This window comes from Carcharodon carcharias, chromosome 17 (genome assembly GCF_017639515.1).
Source record: "Carcharodon carcharias isolate sCarCar2 chromosome 17, sCarCar2.pri, whole genome shotgun sequence".
NCBI classification, from domain to species: domain Eukaryota; kingdom Metazoa; phylum Chordata; class Chondrichthyes; order Lamniformes; family Lamnidae; genus Carcharodon; species Carcharodon carcharias.
Window position 1 is genome coordinate 114,474,562 of NC_054483.1, and position 14,321 is coordinate 114,488,882.

The 14,321-nt window shown below is 44.4% G+C and overlaps 1 protein-coding gene across 4 annotated transcripts in view; it reads right to left on the reverse strand.

Annotated features, from left to right (window-relative positions):
- The window catches only part of pdzd7a (PDZ domain containing 7a), a 106,261-nt gene that overhangs the window by 45,271 nt on the left and 46,669 nt on the right, over nt 1-14,321 (reverse strand). For all 4 annotated transcript variants that reach the window (XM_041209585.1, XM_041209586.1, XM_041209588.1 and 1 more), the window contains exons 10-11: nt 6,641-6,804; nt 3,700-3,791 (exon numbers count right to left, since the gene is read on the reverse strand). In XM_041209585.1, coding sequence (XP_041065519.1) covers nt 3,700-3,791; nt 6,641-6,804 — 256 coding nt within the window. The remainder of the gene's footprint in view (nt 1-3,699; nt 3,792-6,640; nt 6,805-14,321) is intronic.

The following is a 14,321-nucleotide window of genomic DNA, read 5'->3' on the forward strand; positions in this document are numbered from 1 at the left end:
TTCTTTTTTTATGGTGTGATGGAAAACACTGGTTCATGTTAACTTCTGCAATGTTTCACATTCACAAGTAAATGATATGTTATTTGGTGCAGCCGGCCTCTGTACGCTTCATTTGTTCTGTAGGTGCAGGGTAGGCCGTGACCTTATGATGGAAGGGTGTCTCCCGAAACTTTATTGCAAAGGCACTTAGTGTATGTTGTTGACCAAGGAACTGGTCCTGTAAAGGATTGAGTATGGAACCTGCAGCCCTGGCATGTGGTGGTGGTTCTTATTTGGTAGTCCAGCTGAAGGAATGTTGGATCAAAGCGTCCCAGGTGTTCCTGCCTCCCTGTAGGTTACCCAGGTTTGCATCTATACCCTCAGCATTCCAGCGTCTTCCTCACCACGCTCATCCTCAGACTCACTACTGGATTCCTCATCTAATGCCTGTGCAGCAGATCATCTTCCTCCACTGCGTTCCCCCTTGCCAGTGCCAGATTGTGGAGAGCGCAGCATGTGACCACTATCAGTGAAATATGATCTGGGGGGTATTGCAGTGCACCCCCTGAATGGTCCAGGCATCGGAAGCGCATCTTAAGAAGACCAATGGTCCTCTCTATCACTGCCCTTTTGGAGCCATGGCTCCTGTTGTACCGCCGCTCGGTCTCTGTTCTTGGATGGTGGAGAGGCATCATGAACCATCTTTTGAGGGGATAGTCCTTGTCACCTAGCAGCCATTCATCCAGTCAGGCTGGAGCACTGAAGTGCCTCACACCTGGGAGTGTCTCAGGAGGTAAGCGTCATGGGAGCTGCCAGGGTACCTTGCACACACTTGCAGAATCTGCATCTTGTGATCACACACTATCTGCACGTTCACTGAGTGGAAACCCTTCCAGTTCTCGAAGGCTCCTGGCTCATCCTCTGGCGCCTTGATGGCCACATGTGTGCAGTCGTTTGCAGGGGGAACCCAGCAATCACTGTGAAGCCTCTGGCTCACTCTGCCTGGCTGACCTCGTCCGTACAGTAATGAATAAATACATGCCTGAACAGAGCATCTATCACCAGCTTGACGCAACTGTGGACAGCTGATTGGGAGACTCCACAAAGATCCCCCGCTGACCCCTGGAAAGAGTCGGAATATAGAAGTTGAAGGGCCACTGTGACTTTCAGAGCCACTGGAATGGGGTGTCCACCCACACAGTCAGAGCTGATCTCAGAGCTGATCCTCTGACAGACGGAGGTCACTGTCTCCCTTGAGAGGCGGAGCCTCTGTCGGCACTGCACCTCAGACATATTGAGGTAGCTGCATTGCTGCCTGTAAACCCTGGCAGCAGGATACTGGCGTCTTCTGTGGTCCTTCCACCTTGGACTTCCTACTGACCCTGTGCCCCTTGTGCCTGGGCCTCTCCTCCCACAGGTCCCTCCCCTAGAAGCTGCACTGGGACACCCGGCCTCCTCTCCCTTCTGCCCCTCTCTTCCTCCTCAGAGGAGGTGCCTCCAGCGGAGACCACAATCCCCATCACGGGGTGAGGGAAGGCTGACTGATAACTGGAAGGCCCCACGCGGTGTGAATCCTCCGGGGGCCTAGAAAACAACACTGAGTCCTGAGCTGAAGCCTCTAAATTCTCTGAATGCAGCTCTGAAGCGAGATGAAGCTGTCCTGTTCACAGAAGCGCCCAGCAGCAAGTGTTATCCTGCACTCCTCACTATGCGCTTTGACAAGGTCACTGACCCCTCTTATCCTGCCCGTGAATGAGATTTTGCAAACTCTGGCCTGCCCGCCTTGCCCACGCGATGGCCTAAAAATCGCACGGGCTACATAAAGTCAGAGACAACTGGTGTCCCAAGGGCCTTAACTGGCCACTTAGTTAATGGCGGATGCACCTCCATCTCCATTGCGTGCCCACTTAGTGAAATATCGCGAGAGTGCGCGTTGACATGGGCACGGCTCGGCCGACATCAACGCACTTCATTTAAAGCTCAAACAGGTCAGGCGTGCGCCCGCCAGCCAAGCTAAAAATTCTGCCCATAATCTAGTTCGACACTCCTGAGGCAGTGCTGCACAGTTGGAGGTGCTATCTTTTGGATGAAACATAAGCTGAGACCCCACCTGCCCTCTTAGGTACGAGTAAAATATCCATCGGCACTAATTGAAGAAGAGCAATGGGGTTCTCCCCATCTCCTGAACAACATTTATCTCTCAATCATCACTAAAACAAATTGGCTGTCCTGTCTCCATGCATTACTATAATAATTACACGTTATCATAATTCATTGCTGTGAAAAACTTTACAGCATCCTAAGGTTTTGAAAAATTCTCCTCAACTCAAGTTCCTTCCTTCTTCCCTTAAAATGTCTTCTGCACCAGCTGCAAAAGCCATTCTCCTCTTTGGTCAAAATGACTTTGAGGATATCATTAGTTTAATTTATTACTGTGTTACCTGCAAATACACGAGTAAACTAAACCCCCTCTGACAAATGGTAACCACTGAATTTTTATCATCAAGTTATGTGACACTTATAAAGTATAATTCCTTCTCAGGCACAGGTAAAGCTATTCTCACAATTCAAATCAAAGGGCTTGTCTGAAAACAGATCATATATGCTGTACAGCACAGAGCATTTCTAGGAAATGGTCATAAATATTGCAAAAGTTTATATCTACCAATTTATGGGTAGCTGTTACATTCGTGCATTTGGATGCAAATTGCCTTGAACCTCAACCTAGATATATTAGTGCTCCTCCAGGACTTAGAAGAAATGTTCAAGTCTTCCTGACCCAGGTTCCACCCTGCCTTTCCCACCCCACCATTCCATACCATGAGATCAGGCCTAGAACCTAGGTTTGCACACTTACCCGAAGAGTGGGCAGACAAATTTCCACAGGCCAGCAGATTCTTCTGGCCCACCTCTCACCCGTTCCTGGCAGGAAGTTGGCAAACGGTATGTAATGAGGTCTGGTGGCTAAATTCTGCCGCAGGTGGGCAGGAATCTAACCACAATCTATAGCTTCCTGTCAGAAACCTGCTCAACAACTGTGAGTTCACAACCTCAGTTATAGTGGGAGAAGATGGGCAGACACCAGGCACTTTCACCTGGCAAGGAGAACAAATACAATGATCTGTAGTCTGGGTCGTGCAGCTCCTAGCAGCCAGTTATAGAATTTCCTTAGTTGTTGTATGATGTATGGGGAGATGGAAGAAGAGATAAGTAAAGTCTTACATTTATGAAATATCTTGTTCAGAAACATTGCAAATTGCTTCACATACAATTACTTTAAAGTTCAGTAACTGTTGTCATGTAGGCAAACAAAGGGGAAGGAAGAAAATATATTTCCGTTTTAAAATGATGGAGATTGAAGTCAACTGTAACAATTGCAGCACTGTAGTTTCATATTAATAAAATTATATCCTTCAGTTATAATGACTGTAATCACCCATAATCATGTGAAATTATGGAGTGTAAATCTCATCCTACCACTACTCGGAATGATGACACACTGCTACATCAGCACACTGTTATATTCTATATAATGTTATTATTATTCATTTACAAACGTTTCAGCAATTTAAAAAAGACATTTACATGTGTTCAGTTTACAATGGTTCTCCCTTCCGCAAATAATTATTTCATATGTTTGCCCTATATTGAATATAATAGCGGCATTAAAATGTTGCAGTATTAATGGAGCACAATTATACATTACAGTATGCTTCTTACCGGATCTCTCTCAATATCAGCAGTTTCTCTGGTTTATCTAATATAGAAAGTAATGGCCGCACCAGGTCTTCCACTCCACCAACTGAAACAAACTACAAACAAAATTGATAAATATTTAAGTTTTCTTCAAAACATAAAGTACTCGTCTTATAACATAACCACGAGGTTATATAGGATAGATTAGAAATTAAAGATGATTCAGGGCAGAAAGCAGAAGAGACAACTTTTACGTGGAGGACTGTCAGGCTGTGGAATGCACTCATGAGGTTAGCAACTGAAACAGAGGGCAAGGGTTTCACCTCTTCGGGAGGGCAGAGCGGGCAGGCCTGGGAGCAGGCATGAAGCCGACTGCCACCCGCAATCGGGCCCTGACATCGATTTCACACGCTACAGCGCTGAGCGCTGCCGGCGGGAGGAGGGGGGGCGGTGGCGGGAGGAGGGCGAGCGTGGGAGTTTGCGCACGTGCGCAGGCATGCACAGTGAAAGCTCCCTGAGGGTACAGAGCTGCCTCAGGGAGCCAAAGATTTTTAAAATCAAAAGTAACAAACTCACAAATGTTAAAAACATGTCCCCTCATGTGACTCTATCACATGAGCAGGGACATGTTATAAGTGACATTTCAACAACTTTTTTTTTAAAACTTTTGATTCCTGTTGGAAACCTCACCCTGCCCGTGGATGAGATTTCATTAAAAAATCCAAAGGCCACCTGGCCGATTTGCCTGCCCACCAACAGTAAGGTTGCATTAAGCATAAAAAGATACAACCCTTTATAAAATACACGTTTCTGATTTTTGTTACCCACTGTCCTCAGAACAATCTACTCCATGGTGCTCTTTGGAGGAAAGGGTAGATTAAATATTTGTTTGCGTCAGCTTTTTGCACCAAAGGTAAGGTTGGATGGGCAGCGACAAATTGAATTCAATTCATACTTTAATGGCCTTAATAGGCCTGTTAATTGTTGGAAGGCACGCTGCCGACTCCCACAAGCAAAAATAGCTACAGCAATTTTTTCAGTAATTTACTCTGCAGTATAATGCTACATTACAATTCGCCAACCCAGAGAGTTGTGAATGCACAGTCATTGAGTACATTCAAGTCACAGGTTGACAGGTTTTTGGGTACTGTAATAAGCTAACTAAGGAGGTTTTGTGGGGCAGTGTCCCTGCCAGCCGAAATATTGTGCGAGTGAGCGATGACGTTGGGACGCTCAGCGAGAAATTCAGCCCAGAGCCTTCGTCCAGGAACTCTCTCAGAACTGCTCCTGCTCTGCCACCATAACTTTGCTGTAGGTGCAGCTGAAATCCAGTTTGCATGTAACGTATAAACAGAATTTCCACTTCACTTCCAGCTAAGTTACGGCAGTGAAGCAGGAGCAACTCTGAAGTTTCAGTCTCACGTCAGCAATCATAAATAGGTGAGAGAGGTGATTCAAGGAAAGGGAATAAAGGAATATGGAAAACAAAAACAGAAACAGAAATACCTGGAAAAACTCAGCAGGGTCTGGCAGCATCGGCGGAGAAGAGCACAGTTGACGTTTCGAGTCCTCATGACCCTTCGACAGAACTAAGTAAAATTAGGAAAGGGGTGAAATATAATCTGGTTTAAGGTGGGGGGTTTTGTTGGGACAATCAGCCAGTGATAGGTGGAGATAACCCAAAGCTGTCACAGACAAAAGAACAAAGAGGTGTTGAAGGTGGTGATATTATCTAAAGGAAACTTGTTAGGCACCTGGGATGAGGGTTGTCCTGCTCAAATTCAGGCAAAATACCATCACGGACTGGTTGGTCCAAATGGACTGTTTCTGTGTTGCAATTTCTGTGTAATTCTATGTAGTAAATGTGTGAAATAATATTTTACTGCCATCTAGTGGAAGATTAAATATTAAGAGAGGAGGTCAAAATTTTACTTTGCAACATCAGGAATACTTTGAATAACAGTTTCTCTGTGCATTAAGCATAAAAAGATACAATCTTTGATAAAATACATGTTTCTGATTTTTGTTACCCTCTGTCCTCAGAACAATCTACTCCATGGTGCTCTTTGGAGGAAAGGGTAGATTAAATATTTGTTTGCGTCAGCTTTTTGCAAAATATATAGGTTGTTACAAAAGTATATTTTGTAGCAGATACATTCGTGTTATATAATCTATTTTTCCTGTAAAAATAGCTACAGCAATTTTTTCACTGCAGTATAATGCTACATTACAATTCGCCAACCCAGAGAGTTGTGAATGCACAGTCTTTGAGTACATTCAAGTCACAGGTTGACAGGTTTTTGGGTACTGTAATAAGCTAACTAAGGAGGTTTTGTGGGGCAGTGTCCCTACATCTGAGCTAAAACTTCTGGGACTTGATGGCCAAGAAAGGTGTGTTCATATCACTGCCATACAAGTTAAATGTCAACTTGCAAATCCTTCCAACATGGGCCAATGGCAGGTGGTAAGAATGGGAGATTCCTGATCAGCCATGTGATAGAAAGAAAATTGAAACCTCTACCATTGTTAATCAGAGCTTTGGATGACAACATGAATGTAAAAGTGCATGTTGCCACAGCAACCTGGCTTCCTTGGGCAGCCAGTGTGGATCAGATTGGTGCCAATGGTTCAATCCCTGTTCTGGCTGGGGCAGATTCGGGATCTGCCTCCTCACCCCACCCAATGCGGAGGTCATGGTGGTACAAGTTGGACCTGACTTCAGGGAGAACACTGACAAAAAAAAGGTAATTAAATTATATGGGGATGGTACAGGAAGGTGCAGTTGAGGTATAAGATCTGCCATGATTGTTTTGAATGGTAGGGCAGATGGGATGGGATGAATGATTCATTCCTGCTCCTATTTCCTGTGGTCTCATTACTGATGTTATACTTGTAATTGAGCAGAAATTGCTTGTTGCTGTAGTCTGTGGATGTAGTGAATGAAAATACTGCATGAGGGAAATACCTGCTTACAGTGACGCAAAACTGCATTTACTTCATCTTGATTCAGGAGTTTCCTAGCAATGTCTTCGATCACAGCTAGTGCATGGCTATACATATCTGTTGTTGAGAGGCCATGTTGATCTCTTTGAGAGCCCAAGATGTTAAAGTGATTACCTCTTTCTTTATCTTGAATCAAAGGTAAACACAAAAGTCCAAATTATATTCATTATTTGACTGATAAAGAAGGAAACCTCGTTTGAAAGAAAAACAGACACTAGAGTCATTCAACAATAACCTGAATAGAGCCATGCTGTACATTTAATCAATATCATTATTGATACCGGGTGAAAAACACACAGCGACAAGTAACATAGTTAAAATACACACAAATATCCTTCTCAAGTAAGGCAATTGTTGTTCAAAAGATTTTTTAAAAGATGAAGAAAGAACTGAAATTCTCCAAATCCAACATTTTCAAAGTCATTATTAAATAATGCAGTTAAGCAGATTTTCATGGTGCCGCAAGTGCTTTTGCATTCTCCAGTGCAAACAATAATGGAAAATAGAAGATTTCATAGTGGTTCAAGCATTCAAAAAAGCGATTTCTTTTGCATGAAAAGAAAAGCAGGAACAGTTCAAACCATCTTTAAAAACCAAGCATTCTCAGGCACATTGCAAAAATTTACCCTGCTTAAGACTTCTGATGACAAATTTTGGAACCACAGTTACTGTAATAGAAAGAATGGTTAAAAAAAAAAAGCAGATCTTTCTTTACAACTGTACATTAACTCACTAGAAACAATCATTGGCGTTACTACTTTCCAGCAGTCGGTCTTAAACTTTATGAAGACATTTTGAGAGCAGGAAAAAAATAGTACTTCTAATGGAGGGTCATAAGTTTCTTTAACACAAGTTCAGGTTTCTTTAACACAAGTTCGGAAGTAATATTTTCTCATGGATATTAGAGGCATAATCATGGGGATCCCCATCTGAGGAACCGTATTCATCATTAACCAGGAGCATCTTACTGACATTAATTTCACCTACAGTCACCAATCCACATGATCCCAATATAATCATTATTTAACAAAGTACCAGTACTTGCGTAAAAGCCGAGTTTCTGAAACTAAATTTTTAGCCAAAAAGTAGGGGGTCGACTTTTACACGACTAAAAATTTGCGAGGGGTTGAAATCTGCCTGCTCCCATCGTCTTGCAATCGCGGACCAGGATTTTTCCTATGGCGGGTGGGCTGGGTGGAGCCGATCGCTGCCCATGATCGGCTCTGCACCGCCATTTTACACTGGCGAGGCCAATTAAGGCCCGCCCAACGTAATACGCGGCCGGTAGCGCTCAGTGCTACCTGTGCAAGTGGGAGGAGGAGGGAGAATAGGGGCCAGCGCTCTTTTGGGCATGTGCGCGACAGAGCACAGCAATCTCCCTAAGGCACGGTGCTGCCTCAGGGAAATTGAATGAATATTAAAATAATGAAAGAAATGATTTAAAAATTTATTTAAACATGTCCCCTCATGTGACTGTGTCACATGAATGGGGACATGTTTTTACATCTATGAAAATGTATTTATTTATTTAATAAAAGCCTCAGGAAACTTCATCCCGCTCATGGATGAGGTTTCCTAAAAAATGCAAAAGGCCACTTGGGTTTTCTGCCTACCCGCCAACCTTAAGGTTGGACGGACAGTGTTCTCAAGTGGCTCAACTGATTTCTTAATGCCCTTTATAGGCTGTTTATATTTCGGCCAGTGCGGGCGCGCTGGACAAAACATCGCGATGGCGTCGGAACACACGCCCGACGTCACTGTGCGTCATTCTACCCATTGGCATGTCAAGCCTACCTCTGCATGCCGACTGGAAAATTCTGCCCACGGTGTTGCCAATCCTACCCCTAAAAGTCATACAAAAGGAGCCAAAAAGTATGTTTATTATTGGTTTTTTTTTTAAAGAATCTAACCATCTCCACTTGACATTCAATGGCATTACCATCGCTAAATAATCCCCGGATGTTGATAGTGGGGTATCACAGACCAGAAACCGAACTGGACCAGCCATATAAATATTGTGGCTACATGAGCAAGTCAAGGGCTCTTGACTCCCCAAAGCCTGTCCACCATCTACAAGGCTCACGTCAGGAGTGTGATGGAATACTCTCCACTTGCCTGGATGAGGTCAACTTCCACAACACTCAAGAAGCTTGACATCATCCATGTCAAAGCAGCCTGCTTGATTGGCACCATATCCACCACCTTCAATATTCACTCCCTCCACCACCGATGCAACAATGTGTATCATCAATAAGTTGCACTGTAGCAACTCACCAAAGATCCTTTGACAGCAACTTCCACACCCGCTACCTTTACCACCTTGAAGGACAAGGGTAGCAAATGCATGGAAACAGCACCATCTGCACATGCCCCTCCAAGTCACTCACCATCCTGACTTGGAACTATATCATTGTTCCTTCACTGTCACTGGGTCAAAATCCTGGAACTCCCTTCCTAACAGCACCGTGCATGTATCTACAACAGATGGACTGCAGCGGTTTAAGAAGACGGCTCACCACCACCTTCTCAAGAGCAACTGGGGATGAGCAATAAGTGCTGGTCTAGCCAGCGATGCCCACACCCCATGAAAGAATAAATAATAAAAAAAATAATAACCACCAAGACATTAATTGTGTACACTACATTCATCAAATTTATCAAATTCATCAAAAACAAAAGCCAGACATGAAAATTTAAACTATTTATGCCTGTTCTTCTCTCTCCCCCCCACCATAATACAGCTGGCTTGGGCAGGCAGGTTGGAATGGGCAGGCTGTTTTTTTAAACACACATGGTTAAAAAAGCAAGAAGGAAGGGGGAGTGTGTCCTATGGGGGATGCCCTGTGCACTAAGGGGGCAACTCCCCCAAACGTTGTACTTCCCCTTCTGGCCTCCGAAGTCCATCCCTCCAGCCCATCTCACCTCCTTCCCTAGGCTGCTTGTTCCCTGTCCATCTTAAAAGCAATAGATTTACTTGGCTCTGGGATCCGTCGAAAATTTGCGTGGGCCTGCTTGCAGTCCCAGCAGTTCCCACTATTGAGTTCTGGCTAAGTTGGGACTGCTAACGCTGCTGGTCAATCTGGTTGGCTAGCAGCTCTCGCTGGCAGGACCTCCTCCCACTGAGGGGCGGAAGCCCCACTCTCAGCCCTTTTAGACCACCGGCAATGTGTAATAGTTGCGGTGCAGGCCTTTTTTAAGGTGGGTCGGCTGCTGACCGACTCTTGCAATGCAATACGCACCCCCCACCTTCGTGAAATCCAGCCCTTGGTAAAAATTTAGATAGCATGTAATTCAGACATTTAATAAATAACTGTAGAAAACGTGAAACTCCATGGAAGTGCAAAAGCACTAGAATTTTTAAAACTGGGGATAATTTCCATTGACATATAGCTGAATTACCTGCAAGCTCCTTGAATGTAGAGAGAAAATATTCCAGTTGTCTTCTACTATTAGGTCTTCAGTGCACTAACTATTATTCCTGATTCACATGTGCAATAAATCTTATCACCTTATCACCAAGTGCTTTACAAACAGTGAACTGCTCTGAACTGTAGCTATTACTGTTATATGAACAAACTTGGCACTCAGTTTGAAAGCTGCAAAGACCAACAAACGACAACGATATAAATGACCAACTGCTTTGCTCTTTTTGGTGCTGGTTGCGAAAGGAATATTGAATAGGAGACCAGTATAATTTCCTGGCCTCTTTCAAATAGGAATCATTAAACCAACAGTCAATGCCTTGGCTTAATATCTCATTTCAAGAATGAGTAACAAGTCCCAAGTCACAAATCACCCCTGTGCTCGCCAGCCTACAATAGCCTCCAGTCTGGCAACATGCCACTCTAAAATATGTAGCCTGGTTTTCAAATCCCTCGACCGCCGTGCACCTCAGTATCTCCGTAAACGTCACCAGGCTCGATTCCATCACTCCGTCCTTTGTGGCTGTATGTTCAGCTGCCTAGACTCTAACCACCAGGAATTTCTCCCTAAACAGCTCCAACTCTCTCTATTCCTTTAAGCTCTTTAAAACCTAGACATCTGTCCTAGTGTCTCCTAAAGTGGCTCGGTGTCAAAATTTCATTTGATAATGCTCTTGTGAGACACCTTGGGACGTTTCATTATATGTCAAAGGAGCTTCATAAATTCAATTTGTTGTTGGTGACATGTCTTGCAACGAACACTCCTTCAGTATTGCACTGGGGTATCAGTTTAAGCTGTAATCGTTTCAGGGCCACTGGGTCTTCAACCAACACCTTCTTGGCTGAGTGATGAAAATGCTGCAATTGACTCAAGCCGAGTAACATACGCTAGTATTTCAGTTCGAAGTTTGGGAAAGTTTAAAATCCGTCTCAAACAGCTGAAGGAGGTATTGCAGGTTCCAGCTTGTGAAAGCCTGAGGAAAGTGGGCAATCAGGTAGAGAGATGATGACGTGCTTAATATATTGGAACATTTAAGATTTATGTCACTTAGCTTTATTACTCATCTAAAGAAACTGGAATAAGCAAGAAGGAGTTTAATAGCTTAAGGGGAAAATAACTACTTGGTTAACTAAACAAGTCCCAACAGTTGGCTGAAGTGCATAGAAGTATTCAGCTTTTCTGTGTGATTTGCTTAATAAAGAAATAGTTGTATTGTGAGTCAATGTGTTCTTTGCTCTCTTTAATTGTAATATTCATTAATATTTTGTAATTGGGCTTGACACTTGGGGCGGAACTGTCTTAGATTTGCACAAAGTGTGGGAGCGGGCGGGACAAAGAACGTTTTACCCGCTGGCCACAATGGTGGCTTCTCACGCCACATCGTCCCAAACCCACCTCATTAATCATGCATTTCTGGGAAACATGCCATTTCAGTGGAGGTGGGACTTTCATTTGCCCACCACATCGTCACCTCTCTACTTCCTCATGTTTCCAGCACAGGGTAGCTGCACAGAAAACAAGGCCTCAAAAGGCAAGAAGAAAGCAGCCCCCCGGTTCAATGACGCATCCCTGGGACGCCTTCTAGACAACGTTGGAGCCCACTGCGACGTCGTCTACCGGCCGCAGGAGGCACCACTCTGGCTTGGGAGCCGGTGGCAGTGGTGGTCAGTTCCAACACTGCACAGAAGATGTTCACCATCTAGTGCAGAAAGAGGATGAATGATCTCATCCACGCCGCCAGGGTAAGGCCACCACCTCATCACTCTAAACTCACACAATCACAAGCCCATCACACATTCACTGGCATCTCACTCACTGCCAGCTCAAGGGATATCACCACTCACTCTCTCACACACACCCTTACATCTCCATCTGACCTCATCTCCCCTGGAGATTGCCTCCTCAGTCCTCACCCTCTTGAGGCCACTTACACTGATCAACATGTGTCCCCCACACACACCCTGGGATACCCCACTTCCCTGATAATGCTCTAGCCCTGCAGCCTCTTCCCTAGCCTGAGGCCATTTCTTCTCCTTCCCCAAGCATGCCCTAGCCCTTCAGCCATGGAAAAGCCACCCTGCCTAACGGCTGGTCCGGTAGGTAGAGACCTGCCCATGAGCCCATTAAAGTGATATGGTGTTGCCTGCGAAGCCTGGTGCCGATTACCACGAGTGCTGCCTGAAGCAAGGTAGGCAAACAAGCCTCAAAGTCCTGGGCGAAGTGCAGCTCACCAGGGGCACGTTGCTTATGTTCAGTTGTGAAACACGTCAGCATGGCTCGGATGATCTAGCGTTGAGGGTGATTCCGGTGAGCTGGGCTTATAATGATATGCAGATGTACTACGATGAGGTTCCCGACATCCAATAGCGGGAGGCGCAGCCTGCCATTGACAGGGAGAGCTGACCATTGCAAACTGGTTTCACAACGTCACAAAACCAATTTTTGGCCTTCCCGCCATATTGTCCATTCATGCGCGCCATGGTGCCTGATGCCAGCAAGCAAGGAAACTTCTGCCATTGATTCGCACCCAAGAAATTTAAAATATAGCCACTGAATGAAAAGAATATCGCCAAGAGTTGAATTAAGGCTTTTTGCAACATATTTAAATCATGTAAATTGATCTTTTAAAAAACATTTCAGGGTTTCCATGCTTTAAATTTGTTTAAATACGTGCTCAACTTTTCATCAAAATATGTTTTGAAATGAGAATTTTTGGGAATAAAATGAGCTCAAAAAAGGATGGTAAACTTTGTTAAGGATGGCAGTGATAAAACTAGAACAAACAATTAAGTTAATCAAACAGCGACATTAAATTTGGGCATTCCACTTGATTTTCCCCCAAATTGCAATGTGTAACACCTAAAATATTTTAACAAAACCACTTAAGTAGCTTTTTGGGTTTTCAAATGCCTATGGAAAATAGTAAGTTAATTTACAAAAGAAAGAATAACCGGAGAACTGAGCATAGACCACATTTAGGACGTTGAACTGCCACAATCAAAGTGGGAGGGAAAGGAACTTGGGGTGAAACTTGTTCCCATCAAGTTTCCATTCCTTCTTGGCCACTTGAAGAAATTCTGGGAGCCAATGAGTGGCCAATCCTGCCTGCCCCATTCTATAATGTTGTCAAAGTTGGAGATGGTGCAAGTCGTATACCGTGCGCCCCCATAAATCCTGCTTGTGCCCACGGTGTAGCCAGTGGTAAGTACAGCTTCTTACAATGCTAAGAAGCAGGCATGTATGCTGTTTAACAGCTATTAGTGATGCCCACAATTGCCCTCTCTCATTATCAATTGATCCTGGAACGGCAAGCTGCTCCTTAATGGTATGGGCATCTATCACATTATGCAAACAACCCGAACCCTTGCGCCACCATTGCGGTAGATCAATGGGAAGAAGTTTCATTCCACTGCAACGCTCCCCAGGCAAAAAAACTTAATTGGTATCACTGACACTTCAAACAAAGATAGGGGCTCAAGATACCAACATAACCATAAAACTTATTTCTAATCAAGCGTTACAGCTGAAACATTTAATCTATTGTTTCACGGATGTTTATTTAATGAAACTCATTATTAAAATGGACAATCTAAAAGTAAAATTATAATTCATGCTACAGCCATAGCTTGATGGAAAATATACCATTCCTACATTGTAAAAAAAATTTCACGTAGCAGAATTTTGCCCGCATCGGGCAGGCCCGGGAGCAGCTGGGAAGTTGACCGCTGCCCACGATCGGGCCCCAAACCGCAATTTTAGGCAAAACGGTTGGACGGGCAGCGAAAAGTTCCAACCAATTAGTTGATTAAGGGCCTTTTAATAAGCTGCTTAATTGTCGGCGGGCATGCTGCTGACTACCGCGCGCGTCCACCGACTGAAATACTGCACAACGATGTCAGGATGCTCACCCAACGTCATCGCGCGTCATTTTACGCACACCGTGCAAAAGATCCTGGCCCGTGGGAAAAAAAATTCCTTCTGTTGATAATTTTGGCAGGAGTTGCTGCGAATACAATGCCACAACCTGCATTTATATAGCGCCGTCAACACAGAGAACAGAAAAATCCCAAAGCGACTCACAGAGGCGTCGGGAAACAAAAAAACAGATGCTGAGGCTAAGGAGGGGAGGTGATCAAAAAACTTGGTCAAAGTGGTGGGATTTAAGGAGGATTGTAAAGGGGAAGGACGTGCAGAGGTAGCGGGATTTAGGGAGAGGTGGA